The sequence below is a fragment of the Garra rufa genome, chromosome 9, assembly GCF_049309525.1.
Source record: "Garra rufa chromosome 9, GarRuf1.0, whole genome shotgun sequence".
NCBI classification, from domain to species: Eukaryota; Metazoa; Chordata; class Actinopteri; order Cypriniformes; family Cyprinidae; genus Garra; species Garra rufa.
This window is the reverse complement of record NC_133369.1, coordinates 47,529,888-47,548,906: the sequence shown is the minus strand read 5'-3', so window position 1 is coordinate 47,548,906 and position 19,019 is coordinate 47,529,888. Positions and strand designations below refer to the sequence as shown.

The 19,019-nt window shown below is 36.0% G+C and overlaps 1 protein-coding gene across 1 annotated transcript in view; it reads right to left on the bottom strand.

The window, feature by feature from the left end:
* Nucleotides 1-14,558: 14,558 nt before the first annotated feature.
* LOC141343281 (glutamate receptor ionotropic, kainate 2) overlaps nt 14,559-19,019 on the bottom strand; it is a 232,558-nt gene continuing 228,097 nt past the window's right edge. The window contains exon 15 of the mRNA XM_073847876.1: nt 14,559-17,036. Coding sequence (XP_073703977.1) covers nt 16,872-17,036 — 165 coding nt within the window. The 3' untranslated portion in view covers nt 14,559-16,871. The remainder of the gene's footprint in view (nt 17,037-19,019) is intronic.

The following is a 19,019-nucleotide window of genomic DNA, read 5'->3' as shown; positions in this document are numbered from 1 at the left end:
AGGTGAATGCAATCAGGAAGTGCAGTGTAGGAACAGCGACCTCAGGAGGCTGAGGGGAACCCCGCAGCCCAGAGTCATGACAATATATATATATATATATATATATATATATATATATATATATATATATATATATATTATTGAAAAGTAATAAATAAATAAAAATTCTAGCATTTTTAGACATAAATGGTGTTACAGCTCATTTACAAGTATTAACAGTTTTACCAGAGAAGCTTTTGAAAAACTCTTCCAATCCTCAGTGTCTGGCTGATGTTTTGGACATTTGCAATAGAGTGTTTATAGGGTGAACTGAGCTCATGTGCCTGTAGCTTTAAATGTGACCAGCCCATCGTTTAATTAAGCCAGACGGAGTTCATCACTAACTGTCTGCCGGCACGCATAATAACCAGGTCAGGCATTACCTTCTCTGTGAGTTTATTATTTTTTCAACTTCTTCTAAAGCAAGTAGGATTGCCATAAACCATCTCACTGAATGCAGAGATATGAGTGTCAAAAAGCTGCAGCAAAGCACAGCATGATAACGTTTGCCAGGCACAGGAGCGATAGGCACAGGGACGAATGGAAAAAAAATACTTTTAGAATTTCCTGCATGAGACAACCACTTTTTACTCACAAACAGTGATTGACAATGATAGACAAAACAACTTCTCTAAATAAATAAATAAATACATGCATGAAAAGCATTTTACTCTATGAATGTAACACTTTGTATTGTTAAATTCTTAAATGGATTCTGTATGCATTTCTTTTGGAAAACTATAAACTATATCTACTGCTTGACAGATGTCAATGAAATAGTATTCTGAGAAATGTTACCTGTCTATAATACTCTGAGATGACTGAATTCTTAGTTGGAGAAGTATAAGTGGTAGTGAGGTTTTAGGGGAATCCTAAAATAAGGAACTATGTTGCTTATTTTACAGTAAATGCACACTATTAGCATGCTGAACTGTTTATTAGTACTTATAAAGCACATATAAATGCCTTGTTATGCATGACCATATTTTAGATTACTTGATCCTAACCCATATCTAAATGTAATAAACGTAATAACTACCTTACTAACTATTAATAAGCAGCAAATCAGGAGTTTGATGACGCAAAGTCATAGTCAATAGATAGTTTACAGTAAAAACTGGTCCCCACTGCAATGTGACTGAAAACAGAAAACATTTTATTAGTTTTGAGCATCCATTGTCCGCTTAAAAAAATTGTTTGTCAAAATCAAGACAAGGTCTTCTTACTTTCAGATGTCATTAAGAAACCATGGTCAAAACAAAACACTCAAAACACCTGCTTTGCAAATGGCATAGCAACACCCTGGCAACCTCCCATAACAACCCAGCGTTGTGGCATTTTGCACAGGTAAGTTTTGCACCACCTTTTTTCCCCTCAGAAAATGTAAACAAGTTGTTTAATCTAAAGGTTTAAAGTGCCCCTATTATGCCTTTTCAAATATGATATTTCATGTAGTGTGTCATGTAGCTGTATGTGAACATAAACTATCTGCAAAGTTGTGACGCCGACAGTGCACGGCAAATGAAGTTTTTGTCTATCAAAAAAAAAGAGTCGGCTCACATTCGCCTAAACGAGTCGTCAGCAATTCGAATCTTTTTCTGTTACGGCCACACGTCACGAACTAACACATTTGCATAATGTCCGCCCACGTTCTATTTCGCGAACAACTTGCCCGCCCACAAACAGTACAATTTTCACGTGGATTACATCATGTCAAGAAGACGCTGTATCCTGCGCTGTGAGAGTAAATTTGTTTTATATGCCCTTCCGAAAGAGTAATCTACAAAGAATGAGTGGTTAACATTCATCTTTTCAAACAACACCTCAGCAGTACAATTCCAATCTTGTGTTGTGTTCGCGTCATTTTACTGATGACTGCTTTTCCAATCTTGGGGAGTAACGTTACAACGCGGGATTCACCAAACGCTTGGTTTTAAAAAATGGATCAGTGCCCAGTTTATTTGGACCAGCTTGCTCCTCTGAACTTCTACCTGTAAGTATGATTAATAATTGATGATTGTATTTTCTAGCGATCGTTCAAAATACGTCTTTGTGTACGTTATGGTGTGTAACAACCCCGCACGTGTCTTGGTAACCGGCTAACTTGCGTTTCTGTAGTTCTGTTGTTCAGCCGTGAGTGCAATGTAGTCTAAAAATTGTGATTGATGCAGCTTGACTGTCTGTCTGCCTTATTAGTTTAAGTAATGATAATGATAAACGATGGCTTAACGCAGTGTTATGTATTATACAATGTTGAAGTTCACAATGTAGAGGTGTGCCCGGTTCGCTTACAAAAGCAAATTGCAAGCACTTTTAACAGGTAACATATGACACCCACTGTGAAACGTCCTGCTCCAGTCGTGCTTACGAAACAGTTTCTTGTCGTTGTGCCACTTCAACCGTTTCATCGTCAGACTCCGGTTCAAATTGATAGGGTAAAATCGAGGCCATCTTTTCTATGTACTGACAGGTCTCCACAGCTGTCATTCAGTTATGGCAATGGGCGTTTCGTTTTGCGCTGTAGAGGTAGACCAATCATGAAGGACTGCACCATCTGACCAATCACAGCGGTGAGGGCTCACGGAAAGGAGGGGTTTAGAGAGACTGATTCTTCGAACTGCTTCACACGAGTCGTTTACGAATCATTTAGAAACGGGGTAAAATTAAATCTATTTTTGGAGAAAACTAAAGTGTTTTTTGAACTTGCATACATGTAAACCTGTTTTAAGAGACTCATAAAACAATATTAGCTATCTTTAAAATGGCATAATAGGGGCACTTTAATGGTATGTTTACTGTATATGTGTATCTGTGTGTTGGTGCATGTTTGGATTCTGTGACATGGTTTCTGGGGTGAATATAGAGCTGTAATTTTCTCCCATGCTGCGATAAGAGTTCAACCTGCCTGTGCCTCCTGGAAGAATCTGATATCTTTAAATTGCCTGAATATTAAAAGCATCTTTTTGTGTGAGATAAAAGGGTGGGAATGGAAAACTGGAATATTTTGTCATTCTTTTTTTTTCTAGAATTGTGTGCTGGCCCACGGTGAACTTCTTGGCCTATATACCTAAAGCCATTCATTTAGTAGAAATATGACACTGAATGCACGGATGCATATCAGTCTATTCACAAGTTAAATTCACATGGTTTTTGTAACTGCCTCATAGTAGCTAATGTTGTTTTGTTTTTCTGTAGATGTACATATTAAAATATTGCATTTGTCTTGACTGCAGGGTTTTGACTAGTAAGATCTATCAACTTTTAAACAGGGAGAAGAAAGTGTTTCCTATATGTTGTTGCTGATGTGAAAAACGTCCAGTTAAACATAATTTAATAATTTTAAAAACATAAAATAATTTATTTTCTGACTTTTTCCATCCAAAATCCAAACTGCGAAATACAAAACTCAGAACTGCAAGGTATAAAAGCAGAATTGCGAAATTAAGTCACAATCGTGAAATTAAAAGTTGCATGGCAGAAACAAACAATAACAAAAACAAGAATTGCCATATGCAAACTTGATTAAAAAAACTCAGAATTCTGAGTTTATATGCAATTTCCATCAGAATTGCTGGGAAAAACAGTCAGAATTTGAAGATATAAATTCAGAACTGATTTCAGAATTGTGAGATAAGTTGCAATTTCATTTTTATATTTATTTTATCCAATGCCAGAAATGGTTTCGATAGGTATTGGCTACAAGGCTGGAATTTTCAAATTAACACCTTGACATTTTATATAATTTATGCATTGTTGTCTTTCAGACTGTGTTGGGTAAAATATCTCCACTGGCTTTCCCGTTTTGTGATGTTAAACTATTCCTCATAATTCATTTATAATTTCTCTGTCACCCAATGAACATCCATTATGCTGAAAGAAACAGTGGCAGAGGAGGATTACGCCTTATCCTCAGGGATGAGTACTCTTTCTCAAAGCAAAAAATGTGTATTGGAATAAAAAATCTGAATAAAAATCAATGACAGCCTCATGCTATTAGAAGATGGATAGCAGGCAAGCATGCTTCAATATAATAAAGCACAAGAGCTGTTATACCCCTCAATTATGGTTATTATTAAAAGTGAAATGAGGCAGTCCATCATAAATCGCCACTAACACAGAGACTAATGAGTGATCGGTTGGGCTGGTGAGAACTTTTAGCTGTTGTGTGCAACACATTAACCTGTTGCTATGTTGAGATGAACCGAGAGACTACATCCATTTTTTGTCTTTTTTAATTGACAAAAGAATAATAATCTGTCTATATATATATATATATATATATATATATATATATATATATATATATATATATATATATATGGCTTAATAGTTTTTTTTTTTTTTTACTTCTTGGTAAGGAATAACATTGGAAAAGGCCACATCTTCAATCTGTGCTGCTTTTAGTGTGAATAATGTATTGCAGACGTCAAAAAATAATGCTGCAAAACATGAGCATGAAGCCACCTATACCACTAATTAATTTACTGCATCTGCACAGGAAGTTTGTCTTTTTTTATTTCTTATTCTGTAGAAATGCTCATAGGACTACATATTGTAGAGGAAACATAGCATAAATTTACCCTGCAGAAGGATGCAACCCTTGGCTAATTTTGACAGAAAAAGAGAAATATTATTCAAAGCTTCATTTACATTCACATCTGCAGAAAACATACAGCCGTCGTGATCACACACACTGAAACTCATAAAGCGCCATAGAAGGATGATCATTTTTGGGGTACACATCTACTGCTAGAAACAAGCTAGAAACCGAGAAATGTAATATCCTGCACCTGCTACCTTCATAGAGCAATGGCTCCTCATGATTCTGTGAATATTTACTTTTTCTAAAGGTTGAATTTGAAAGCATACACACCCACTTGTCTTTCAAGTCATGCATCTGATCCTCAGGTGTTTTAAGACCAATGCAAAAAGGGGAATTTTACAGAAATCATACTTGGATTTCTTTACGTTTTCAAAGCTATTTACCCGTCTGCTGGCCAGAGTCGTCATCCTTTCCCACCTCTGGTTTTCAGTGTGACAATGGCTGTGGGTTTTGTGTCTCTGGAGCTCTAGCTGGAGTGGCACTCAGCTGTAGGTAATCTGGTCATGCCCCATTAGGCTTGTGTGGGACAGGTTTAGCGTAATCTGTCACGCCCCGTGGGGTTTGGGAGGACCTAGCTCAAGTGTAATTTGGGATTATGTCTGAAGCACTGATGTCTTGGGATTCAGGAAAGAATCAACATTTGTGTCACTTTCTGTCCCTGCGACCTAACCCTGTGCTGCTTTTGTACTGTTGGGATTGATGTGTTTTACAAGAAATATAGGAGAAACGGGCTTAGTTGCCACATGGGTAAGTTTTCACAGTATCTCAGTAACTATAAAGTTTGTGGTTTGGTGGTGGTTTGATAGAACACAACACTTGGTGGTAAATCTTCCATCCATTTTCTCTATAGAAGTAGTAGAATTTTAAATGAAACACACACTGTGAGTTCTATGGTTGTTAGCCACTTTATGGAATTCATAAGTGTGATTTAAACATTTGTGTTTTATTTCCACTGACAAACTATTTATACTATTTCAGAGTGATCCAACAATCAGAAAAGTTAATGTTAGCATGGAAAGTTATGCACAAGACCTCAGAAGTGACTGCTCATTCTATAAAGCAATGTGTAATTTGATTTTTGATTATTGACCAAAAAAAGAATCAAGGTTGCCCGAAAAAGAGGATGGTCACTGATGCACACTATTACAAAAATCCATGCTTTCTCTAACTGTGGTGGTATGTTGCATTGTTTTTATTAAAAAGTATTTTTCATATGCTTTAAAACAGTTCCACTGTCCTTCAAATTTAGCTCCAACCCTAATCAAACACATCTGAACAAGCTAATGAAGGTCTTTAGAATTACTTGGAGTAAAGGCAGGTGAGTTTTTATTTTATTTTATTTATTTTATTATTATTATTATTTTTTTTATTTTTTATTTTTATTTTTTTTACTCTGCAGGACATCAGCACTCCAGGACCGACATTGCCTATCCCTGCTGTAAAGAAAAGTGTAAAAAATGTAATTTCAGTAATAAAAAATGTAAAACAGTTTTATGTGTATTGTAATACACATTATTATTTCGTAATATTTCACAACATTACTGTTTTATTTTTTTATATTTTGTTTTTATTAAATATGATTTTTTTTTTTTCAAATAAATGCAGCCTTGATGAGCATTAAATAAATAAATATCTCACTGATCCCAAATGTTTGAACGACATTATTCAAAGTGTTTTTTGCTTCTTCTTTTTTTTTTTTTTACATTGTAAGGTAAGTAATTTTACTGTAGAATCGATTGATTCAGTTAAAATACCAGTACACATCCCTTACCAAAAAAGAAGTATACTTCAGCAAGTCATATAGCGGGTAAGAACCAGTTCTTCAAATCACTTTTCAGTTTTTTATTTGCTCTGACATATAATGTGAGCTTTTATTTACTACTGAAAAACTTATTAAAATGAAAATCTTATTAAAGTACTTAATTTTTTTCAATATCAGAAAATATATTTGCAGAAAAATATATTGCAGAAAAAATAGATGGATCCACAAGACTAGCATTAGCTTTCAGCAGAACATCACTTTATCACTTTCTGTCTTTCTCTGTTTGTGTGTGTGTGTGTGTGTGTGTGTGTGTGTGTGTGTGTGTGTGTGTGTGTGTGTGTGTGTGTGCGGCCCTGTTGCCCATTCTCAGCAATTCCATTATCAGATTGATGTTTTCACACAAGGTGGGCTTAGCTGGCCGCTAATCTTCACACTTCCGGCAGGGCAAGTGGAAAGCTCAGCGCTGATAACAAACCTACATGCCACATAGAATTAATTGGCTAATTATCATAGTGGATGCGAGAGCAGAAAAATCTAGACCTCACAAATCAGCTTTGTCCCTTGGCATTCTTCTCATCATCAGGTCAAATCCTATTTATCAATTAGCAGTTTTAATGAGCATGTAAATGGACATGACTGCGTCATGTTTCAAATTATGATATTTGACTTGATTTTATTTATTTTCAAATGAAGAGACTTTCCTGGAATTTAACTGAATTTGTAAGTTTACAGGAACAGAAATTTATTGTATTAATTAACACTTTGCTGAAATACACTCTCTCTCTTTTAGCTTACACTTTTTCTTTTCAGGGGTAGCCACAGCGGAGTAATTCACATAGCCGATTTGGCACGTTTTACACCGGAAACCCTTCCTGCTGCAACCCAGCACTGAGAGTGCACTAACCCATAGAACCCTAGTGCTGGGACACACACACTCACCCCATTCACACATGCAATCACTATGGCTAATTTACTTTGTCCAATTTGCCTATAGTGCATGTTGTAAGGGAAACAAGTAAATTTAGCTCAAAGGGAATAATGATATTTAGAGGGAATTTTGACCAATTTTTTTTTTATTTTATTTTTTTTACAGCCAATCAACTAAATCGGCCAGCGCTTAATTGAATGGCCGTAACTATCAATTCTGCAACTGATATCATTATCAAAAGTATTCCCTGAAAAACACTATTTATTAGCACAATAACAAAATTAGTTTGTAGGCACAATCCACAAGATACTTCTTTTTTCAAAAAGAACAAGACTTTCAATAAAAATCTAAAGACATACAAACTAATCTAGCACATAGTCACTCACACTCATACATTCACACAAGTTGCATAAGCAGTGAAAGTGAGATTCTAGAAATAATATATGCACTTTTTTAGACCTCAAAAACCATCAATTATTTAATTTAACCCCTGCATTGAGTTTCCAGTGAAGCTATGGAACTTTATAATAAAAGCACCATTTCAGAATTTGGATTTGGATCTTGCATTGCCTGTGTGTGTGTATAGGGGATTTCCTGTGCTGTCCTCCTGAAAGGGGTTTCCCAGTTTGTTGACTTGCTGGGGGTCTAGTAGCGTCCAGAGTGACGTCTTGGGGAAGCCGATCGTTGGCCGTTGGCTAAAGGATGAATATGGAGTTGTATACACTGGTTGAACTTTTGAGGCAGGAACATACAACATCTGAGACATAGCTTTGTGGCAAAACTTAACTTGAAACAGGAAACTGTCAACGGAAAAGAAAAGAAATTAAAGAAAAAGAAAGAAAATAAAAGAAGAGTGTCATGAGATTATGGCTTTTTTCCTCATGATGGTTGAGGAGCAGTAGGCATGCAGGCCAAAAAAAAAAAAAAAGAAGACAAAAAAAAAGGGTGACAAAGGTTTTTTATCATTAACCTAGGGATAAAATCTATGTACTTTACCTAAACTTTAGACCTTTTTACCTAAACCTTAGACAGCAGAAGACAACCAAAACGTTTTATACCTCAAAATCAGTACTTTTTTAAAAATTCTGCTGAGGTGAAATATCTTGCTCCTTTTTCAACAGCAGAGAGAGAATCCTGTGCAGATGTGTAGATAAAGTGCCATCATTTTCTGATGGCTTGTTTCTGATTAGAGGAATTGAATGTTTTGCAATTTCCCCCTGTTACAATTGCCCCTGGTCTCCCCTATAACTTAAACTGGATTTCTAAAACAAGAATGTAATACATTTTACTACATTTTACCAAGAATTGATTAACAGAAACATTTAAGCATAAATCCTCAAACACACAGACACCAAACTTCAACATAAACTTATAAACTGTTTAATAGTTATTCAAAAGGACATAAACAATGAGTGATTACAACATGATAGTCAAACGTGTGGGTAAATGATATGGAGTTATGCAATGATGTTTTGTTACCAGTCTCTTAGCATCATTTTAGAATGATTTGTAGCATTTATGTATGTAAAGGCATGTCTGTGTGCTATTCAGAGAAGGGTTCAGGAATTTAGTTCTGTGAGGAAGAGGTCAAAAAGGTCATAGAGGGAGCATGAGTCTTGACTCTGTCATGACTTCAGTCTGATTGGAGGGTTTTGTCGTGTGCGTGTGTGTGTGTGTGTGTGTGTGTGTGTGTGTGTGTGTGTGTGTGTGTGTGTGTTTGTTGTCTGGAGCATGTGTGTTTTGACAGTTTGCCATGTGCTCTTTGTGCTTCCCCCTCCCCTTCATTATCTCATTAGCTGCTGTCACACCTGTGACCAGTTAGGCCTCATTTCTTCCCCCATTTAAGCTCCTCTCGTCTGCAGTCTTCTGTCTGACCGTTGTTGTGAGATCATGCTAGACTCTGCTCGTGTCCTGTTATGTCTTGCAGTGGTTTTTCAGACTCCAAGTACAGTTTAGGTTTTTCTGTTTGATTTTTTCTTTTGCTACCCCAGATCCCTGCTCCCCAGTTCCTGCCTTGTTGTCACCGGAGCCTTATGCTCAGCTGCATCAACAGGTTTCACCCCACTCCGACGCTGCGTCAGCACTGATGCTAGGACTCTATTCTTTCCCCACTCTGACGTTGCGTCAGCACTGACGCCGTAGTTCTGTTCTCTACATTTGGACGTCGGGACTGATGCTAGGATTCTGTTCTCTCCGCATTTGGACGTCGTGTCGGGACTGACGCTGGGACTCTGTTCTCTCCCCATTCTGACGCTGCGTCAGCACGAACACTAGGACTCTGTTATCTCTCCAATCCTTCATCGCGTCTGCATTGACGCTAGGATTTTGTGTTCTAATCTCTCCACGCTTTTTACCTCTCAGCCTTTGATTACAGCTCCCAGCCTTCTACCCTGGCTGTGTTTGTGTTTTGGAGTTAAATAAATATTTGAGTTGTACCTGCAACTGAATCCGTGTGTTTCCTTGACAGACTCTGTCCTGGGTGGGGGAAAAAACAATCCAGGGAACCCTGAAAACAGCGTTTGCTGGTTAGGTATGTTTTGAAGCATGACAGCTGGTTTAATCCAGTCCTCTGTTGGACATGAGGTGGTTTAAGATGGTCCTGAGCTGGTTATAAGCTAGTAATGAGTTGGTTTAAGCTGGTCATTTGCTGGTCCTAAGCAACTAGCTCCTGCTAGTTTAGGACCAGCTTAAGCAGGAAAGTCTTTACTCATGATTATCCTCAAAGTTTTGCTCATGATGGTCATGATCTGTTGTCTCTTTGACTATTAATCTTGGGTTACTTGCCTAAATTTGACAGTGTTCTTCCTCAGGAAGCTGTGAAAGAGTTGGTTGGTTAGGTTGCTCTTTGAGAAATATATGGTCATCCATGTAATCTTGCAATTATACGATTATATTGGTGGCACTTTATAATAACTGCACATTATGAACCATTAGTTAAGCATTAGTAAATAGTCAATTCATCCTTAATCATTATCTCTACATTAATAGACAGTACTAAGAAGTTTAAATGCAGCTATAATTGCTTTGTTCTTGATTTTCAAGTATAAATGTTCATTTAGAAAGTGTAAGTATATGATTAGTCAACTATTTAAATTAACATTTATACATACTATTTATAATTATAGCAATTGTTTGTTAATAAATGCTTTATATGTATTTATATGGTAATTCATGATTAATTCAGGTAATTATAAAACACTTAGTAGTTGTCAGTTAATCATTTTTGGGAGCTCATTAAAAGTAAAGACTATTTATACCTTGTAAAGCAGCAAAAAATAATACACATTAAAATAAGCAACACAACTAAAAAAAATGAAGAAAACAAGCTAAATATTTTGGGCTCAAGGTGCCAAGTGTGGCAAATTTTAAATAAATTCTACATTTCAAACTAAAGACTCACAATTAGCTGAAATAGAAAATAAAATAAAAAACAAATATATCCAACAAATTATCAAAATTGTATTTTATATCAGATTTCAGAGGCTTAGATTCATGTTACTGCTAAGTTATGTTTTCTGGAGGTGTACAGGAATTGTTATTTATGACATTGTTTTGTTTTGGTTTTTTTGCATCTTGGAAGAAATATTATGTTCTGTATCACTCTGATGTTTGTTTCCTTTTTGTGTTTAGAAGATAGCTGAGCTTTAAACACTTTGTAAAAGTTTTATGGGGCATAAATAGTCTTCACTTTAGATGAACTCACAAAAATAGAAAACTGAAAACTACTTCATTTTTTGTAACTACCTGAATTAATAATACATCACAGTAAGAATATGTGTTAATAACTCATTTACTAATATACTTGTCACAAACTTGTGCTGGTGGTGAACTGGTGTAGATCCAAGGAGAACCCAGGAAGCGGGAGTACAAACAAAACAAGCACTTTATTAAAGAAAACACAAAACCAGGAGCTTGAACCTAAGAACATGTAACGTTATCGACGGACAATCAAACTGAAGAAACAAACGACTTAAATAGGAGTGGCGGGGGTGTGGCAAATTAACAAGACAGGTGAAACAAATCAAAGCTAATGGAAACAAACCAATAAACACAGAACGGCAGGGGGGAGACAAAGGGAGAAACCAACTAAAGTCCATGTGAGGGGGGAAACACTAGGAAACACTAGCCGTTTCTCAATATGCGTTCTTGTCTGTACTTGTGTTCTTGTGGACTTGTGAAACATCATCAGTTGTCGCCCAAGTACTGTTCCAATTCAAAGTTCACATCTAGCAAGTACAGTTCAAATCCCCGGATATGTTCTTGTTCCGCCCCTTTTATCAAGGATGCATCAAGAGGAGACTTGTGCGAACTTGAGGCAGCCATGTATCCCAGAATGCATTTCACACCAATCAGTGAGCGTTAATGGCGGAGGAGAAAACCCGCATAATTTTCAAAATATTACTGTTATTGTGTCATGAAATGTAGGTTTAAGAGTATTTCAGGCGAGAATGTAGTTGTTTAAAACTCAAATATGCGGTTTATTTACAAAGACAGTGCCTATTTGAAAATTTGTGCTCAGGGGTGCTCAGTGGTCATGTATCCCGCAGAGAGAGCCTCACCACAGCTAGTCCTTCTGACGTTTGCCGCTGGTCCTGATGTCTCTGGAGTGGTTAAACGAGGTATAATTCGTTTTGGGTAAATCTAACAGCTAATTTTTATATAATTTATTCCAGGTCATATCATTTTGACTGAGGACAAAGTTATGCTTCATAAATTATTTATCAATCGTAATTCAATGCATGCATTTGACCGAATTGTCTGCTTTTGTCTTTATTTCCGATTACACAAGTCTCTTATACTTTATACTTATACTTTTATAATGGCTAATAATGTTCATTAAAACTGACATTTAACAAAAAAGGCAGAGTTGTGCTTGTCATGTTTCATTTTATTATACATAGAGTAAAGATGTATTATACACAGTGCACATATAGCTTAAATCACATATTAATATGTTTTATTATTTTTAAAATGAGTTTGAAGAGTTGTGGTTTATATTTAGAAGAAAACAAAGAGGCAGTGGTGTTATCAATTATTGTTTTGTAACGCGTTGCATGAACCACATTTTTGTTGCTATTAATGTAATGTAATCTAATGTAATGTTGTACATTCCCTGAACTACGTTTTTGCAGCTATTAATATGTTTAAATGAAAACGAAAAAAGGGAAGAGGTGGTTGATATCATATTTCGTCTTATTGTAAATACATACAGTGAAGCAGTGAAGATAACCGGAGTAGAAATGCGAGCTGACTGACGTTATCAAGTACACTGCTGTTCCATTTGCAGAATTACAGGACTTGCATCCTCACGTCCTCGAGGGTGTTCGTACTCCCAAGTCAAACTTCCAAGTCCGAACTACGAAGGACGCAAGTCCGAACTTTGCGTACTTGGTATTGAGAAACGGCCACTGACAATACTGAGTAGCTAATGTGCATTTAAAGTTTATTAATCATTTACTTACACTTTCTAAATAATCTTATGAACCACTGACAACTCCTAAATTACTGGTCTGGTAATAGTATTATAATTTACAAATGATTCATTTATCATGAATACATTATGAAAATGCAATTATTAACAACATTATAGATATGTTTATAAATCTGGAACAAAACTGCCACACCCCTATTGGACTGTTTGTGTTGGTTTCTCCCTCTTGTGCCCATATTTGGTTGTTCCTGTTCCTGTCCTCGTTAAGTCATTATTAGTTGATCACCTTTACCTGTGTATCATTAGCCACCCTTTATTAGTCCAGTCTCAAGGTTATGTACATGTGTGTTTTCCTGCCCTTCGTGTCTGGATTTACCTATTGTAAATAATATTAAAGACTTGTCATTGCATTTCGCCTTCGTGATGCACCTTCCTTATACACGCCTATGACAAAACATTTATAGCTGAATTTATAAACTTCTTACTACTCTATTATGTGGGGATAATGCTTTATAAATGATGAATTGACTATTTACTAATGCTTAACTAATGAGTCTTAGTGTGCAGTTATTATAAAGTGGTACCGTTCTATCTGACATTTTTGTCAAAATTGAGTCATTTACATATTCTCATTCTATGACTTTATTCACTTATTTGTTCTGTAATTTTTCTTTTGTAAGCCGTGTACAGTTTGGGCCTTTTTTTAGAAAACAAAAAAGGGTTCTATCTACATAAGTTTATGGGACACAATAACTTTGAAGCTCAATATCTCAAAACTGCTCAGAATGCAGATAGAACCTTATAATTCCAAGGTGGTGAATTATTGCTGCTTAGTTCGAATCTCATCTCATCATAACATACAGATATAAGTACAAACTACAAACATAAAGCATGTTTTCAAACAATCTTGCAAACTTCCCCTAACTCAAACATCACAAGCACAGCTCCTACAGGTCTATAAAAGTAAAGGCATGCCTCACCAGGTAAAAGTAGGCTACTTTCATTAAATGGTCCAATGTATTAGGAATACTTTTAACTTGAAATTTAGCTTACCTTTTGTGAGAAAAGTTTGCCGCATCTACTAAAATCAGAACATTCCATCCAAATGTCCATCTTGTAAAACACTGCCAGTGTTTATTCTTGTTTTACCCTGTTGTCTGTGTATTTTGGCAAGTCTTCAGATTTTGGCTTGCACTTATGTAACGGAATCAGAATTTATTTTTCCACACAGGCTAAATATCCTCTGGCTCAGCGACAGTAGCTACGCCCCCACACTCTCGCTATTGGTTGTGCAGGGGTATGCAAATACATAGGCTGAAAGGCAGGTAGGACAGCCTATCATTAGATTTATTTATTTAAAGAAAAGTTTAAATTATTACAAAATAAATAAATAAAGGTAGGACTGACTCTAAATTCTGATTGAAGGCATTTTAAAACACAGACATACTGCAACAGTACATTTAAGTTGATATGCTGTGTAATGAACAGAATATGTATATTATGATTGATAAATTAATTAAGAGTTGCAAAAAACTTTTGAATGATAATAGCAGTGAAATTGTATAGCAACAGTGTTTTCTAAAAGCAAATAGGCACTTAAGGCTGTGCTGTAATTTTTCCAAGGTTAAGGGGTTTGTGTCAATCTGTGGTTACTAATTAAAATGTGTCAAAAAATTACATTTATATATACATCTAACTTATTCGATATTTATTTCAGTATTTCTGTAAGTGCAGCTATAATATGTCCTTGAGGGACATAATGTGAAACTAAGAAAAAACAAAGGAGACCACAAGCAAGTGTGCTGACTTTTTTTAATTACTTCCTTTAAACTTGTGCATCAACTTCAGACAGGAAACTGTGTGCACTTCATTTTGTTTTCACAATATGGTCAAAATTAGTTTGTATCTGAAAAAATCTTTAAATACATCTTATCCATTTGAAACCATTTACACACAACGTCTCGGCACTGAGTACTAGCAGTCTATTAGAAACCGGGGGCATTGAATATGAAGCATATTAGCAGTCCTCTTCACTTTGTATATATATATGTATATATCCCACTTCTGAATCAGTTTTGTCGTTTCTATTTATCTCAAGTAAAAATATCTTTCTTTAAATATGATTCCTTTACATGATAAAAATAGTATCTGTCCAAAATGTGTGTTTGTCACATCAACACTACCAGGCATGCTCGGCACTTCCCCCATCCTGTGTGCGCCGATCATGATCCCTGGCGCAAACTCGTCCTCATGGAGGCCAGGTGATGTGATCCTGGATGTGTTCCATCACATGGGGCTCATCCATGCGGAAGCGCATCGGTCCCAGGGGCCATCTCAACCTTAAATTCTGGTGTGGAGATTCCACAGGGTGGCCACCCCCCGTGTCAAGAGAGAGATGCCAATGATTGACTTGTGTTGATAAAAATTATTACAAAATGTTGATATTCTTTAATTGTACAAAACACCTTATTATTTTTTTATAGAAATCTTACATTTGCACAAGTTTACATGAGGATTTTTTTCTGAAATCTGAAATCAAACTCACAAAGTACAAACATTAAACTGAAATGAAAAGTGGTTATTAAAAAATAAAAAATAAATGCAGACATGAAATATTAATATCAGCTATGCATGTTCAAAGTTGCTGTGACCATCACAGAAAGAAAAAAAGAAAACATTTGTAAACCAAATTATAAATGCTTGAATTAATCGCATCGGAATAGTTGCAATTAGTTTTGAGTTCACTCATCTAATTTTTGGATAGTTTTTTGGATGAATCTTCTGAAATAATGGTAATATTTCACCTCAAATTAAAATGAAAAAAAAAAAAAAAAAAAATCAATAGCAATGTATTTAATAGCATAAACGAAAGCCTATTTAAGGACCATTACTTTTCTTAATTGTTTGTGATATTATTGTCATGACATTTTAAAGCACATGTATCTCTCTTTACTAAAAGAAAAAAAAAAATACTGTAATATATAAAAATACTTTTTTTGTTTTTATAATTTGTTGTACTGCATTTAATTGATTTATATATTCTGTAGAATATAACACTGTAATGAGAATTACTAATAAGCATAATGAAAAAAACATATGCACACGCATTACAGTACTAAATTTAAATTTGGGAGGTTCATGATAAAAAAGAAACTTTGCACAAACAATTTAAGTGTCATCTTGTCTAATAAAAGTATCTTATTGTAAGAATGTTTAGATATTTTCACTGTAAATAACGAAAACAATATTTGTGTAGTGTAATCTAAATTTGGACAGACACTATTCAATTGTTCAATGTTTTAATATGCTAAAATAAACACAAATGCAATGGTCCTGGATAAAATCTAAAATAAAATAGTATGGATTCCATCATTTTTGGGGTCGAAATGTGTTTTGGGTCGAATGTGTTTTTGTGAGATTCAACCTTAGTCATTGTGACGCTCAGCAGGGGCCTGAAAATGCAAAGAAATAAAAGTGGTATATTGCCTGTTGCTCTGTCCTGCTTCCATTGCTTGTGAGAGTGGATGAGAAACACGCTGAATGATTTCAGTGATATTGCTGTGGCGCTCAGCAAAGAGTGCTGCGAACTGATTGTTTCTGAGTACTTTTTTTTATTTTAATTTTGCTCCTAAAAGTAGCTCAGGTACTATATGTGTTAAAAACCTGTCCTTCTTTAGCTTCTGTGTTTGTCAGGACACGTCTTCTCGTTCTCTGTAAAGAACTCAGCTGCTCTCTGTGGACGGACAACAGCCAAGTGTGTCATCAAACCAAAAATAATATGAACATAATGAGCAGACAAACCTCCCTCCGTCACACTCCTCTAGCTGTGTGTGTTTATTTCCTGCTAAAAGTTACCCTGAACGCTGGCACCGGTCAGTCTTTGCTCTGGGGGTGATCTGGAGCGATGAGGTAACTAAAATTTTGCCCAGATTCAAGTTATTTCCACAGGAAATATGTTTCAGTTTCTGCTGTTGTTCTCAGTAACTAATTATTTGAAATGACATTTAAGATCCCTTCCCCGTATAGAAAACCGACTTCCTCCCCGCCCAAATTTCTCCCCGTTAGGTTTCCTTCTCCGAGCTCAAGAAAGAGCGAGCTGGTGTCAGTTTTAAGCCATGGTCTCTTTGCCTGGCAGTCTTCGGTCATTGAAGGTGTGCATGTTGATGACTTCATCCGTTTTGACCATGACGGGCGGCTGCGGCTTGTGTTTGAGCCGGCGTTGGCACTTGAGGGAAACCCGTAGCTCGTCCACCATGGCGCTGCAGAAGGATCTCTGTGCGGACAGAAGAACACAGCTGATTGGATGTCCCTTCACTTCCAACACACACAAACACACAAACTGGCTTTCGGTTCCTGGAAAGGTGGAGGACGGTGGGAGAGGTGGGTCAGTGATGGATGGCGGTGGGGGTGAAAGGTGGAAATGGAGACGGGATGGAATGATTATGCTGGTGTCCGTGTGGATGCACAACACGAGCATCCTAACTAAGGCGATTTCTCCATGGCAGATTTCACCTTGCTTCCTCCTGCCAGGATGCTGCATGATTTATTGATGCATATTATTTTCCTTCAGATTCAAATCTTGTATAGCTGTATGGCCAATTAAACCCCCGCCCCCCACTCTCCAAACAAGAAACAAATTGTGAGATTTTCAGCTGTGTAACGGTGAAGCAAGCAAATGTGTGATTGTCATCCCGCTTTTCCTTTTGATAAAAAATTGCACATTATTCAACAGCCTTGGTCTTTATAAAGTCTTATGACTTATTTAGATGTGTTTGTCTTTGCTTGGAAATGCATAAAAATAAACCCCAATACACTAAAATCACATCACATTCATTCTGAGTAAAAGTACAAATTGCCTATGTAGTTTGTGTTATGAATAATTTCAGCTTGCGGCTCACAGGAAATGCTTTTGTGCATTTGCGAACAATCTGCCTTTATTTACAGCTTTTTCATTTAAGATATGTTTGTGAGAGACGTGAACATATTAAATAATAAGGTGCTTGTTAGGTATTCCAATCAGAGTGTTCTTACCCAGTGATCTGCCTTCTTCATAGCGACATCCTCCACAACAGCCAATAACAGAACATTAGCAACTAACTTATGATTACTGGCACACACTTTAATAATTGATGCTTCAAAGTTGACAAATTCAGTCACACATATGAGATTCTTAGTTAAATGGAAATTATGCTCTATGTACAACATCATGTTGTTGATTACCACAGGAAATAATATTGACTCTTCTCTCATTTTGAAGTCTAACAAAAAAAAAAAAAAAAAGCAAAACACAGTAATGCTTTACTTATAGCTTTTAAATTTAATGCATTATAAAAGTAGTGTAAAGCACTATATAATGCATTGCATGATACTTATCTATTCATTGTTGCACCTTAAGAAAGTATAAAGCATTAAAACACATATACACACAATAGGCTTTAAAGGGATAGTTCGCCCAAAAATGAAAATTTGATGTTTATCTGCTTACCCCCAAGGCATCCAAGATGTGACTTTGTTTCTTCAGTAAAACACAAACGAAGATTTTTAACTCAAACCATTGCAGTCTGTCACGCCGGTTTCACACTGCACGCGTAAGCAGGGCGTAAGCAGCACATATTTTTTTGGCGCCCATGTTAACAGATTAGAGCATTCACACCGCACGCAGGGACGGCGCGGCAGCGCGTAGCAGGAGCAGAGCAGAAGCGTCAGTGCTGCGATCGTTTTGGCGCCGAGTCTATTTTTGCTGCGCCGCTTACGCTGGGTTAAAGCCACAGTGCATCGATCTTGATCAAAACTGGCCTGATTAACACGAAAAATAACAATTTCACCATAAAATCATGTATCACATGTAACACAATCACGGTTTAAATGGCTCACCAGTAAAAATAATGTTTTTTTTTTGTTTGTTTGTTTTTTTTTGTAAATAATGTCTAGTTAGCCTACTTGTTCAAAACAATCACTTTAGCAAAGTTTGTACTATTTTCTGCTTGTTTTGATATATACAAGAATAAATACATTTATATTACTGCCATTAAATTGTTAATATATAACATATTTTAAAAAACAGAAACAAAATCATTTTTAAAAGTGAAGATTCTGAAAGTATTGAAGGAGATCCTATAATAATTTTATATAGATTTACAGTAGTAACAACAAATTATATTTTTATATGATATGTCTTATCATGTTTTTAAATATGATGGTTTCATTATCTCAAAGTTGGACAACCACCGTAAAAAAAATATGATATATACCACAT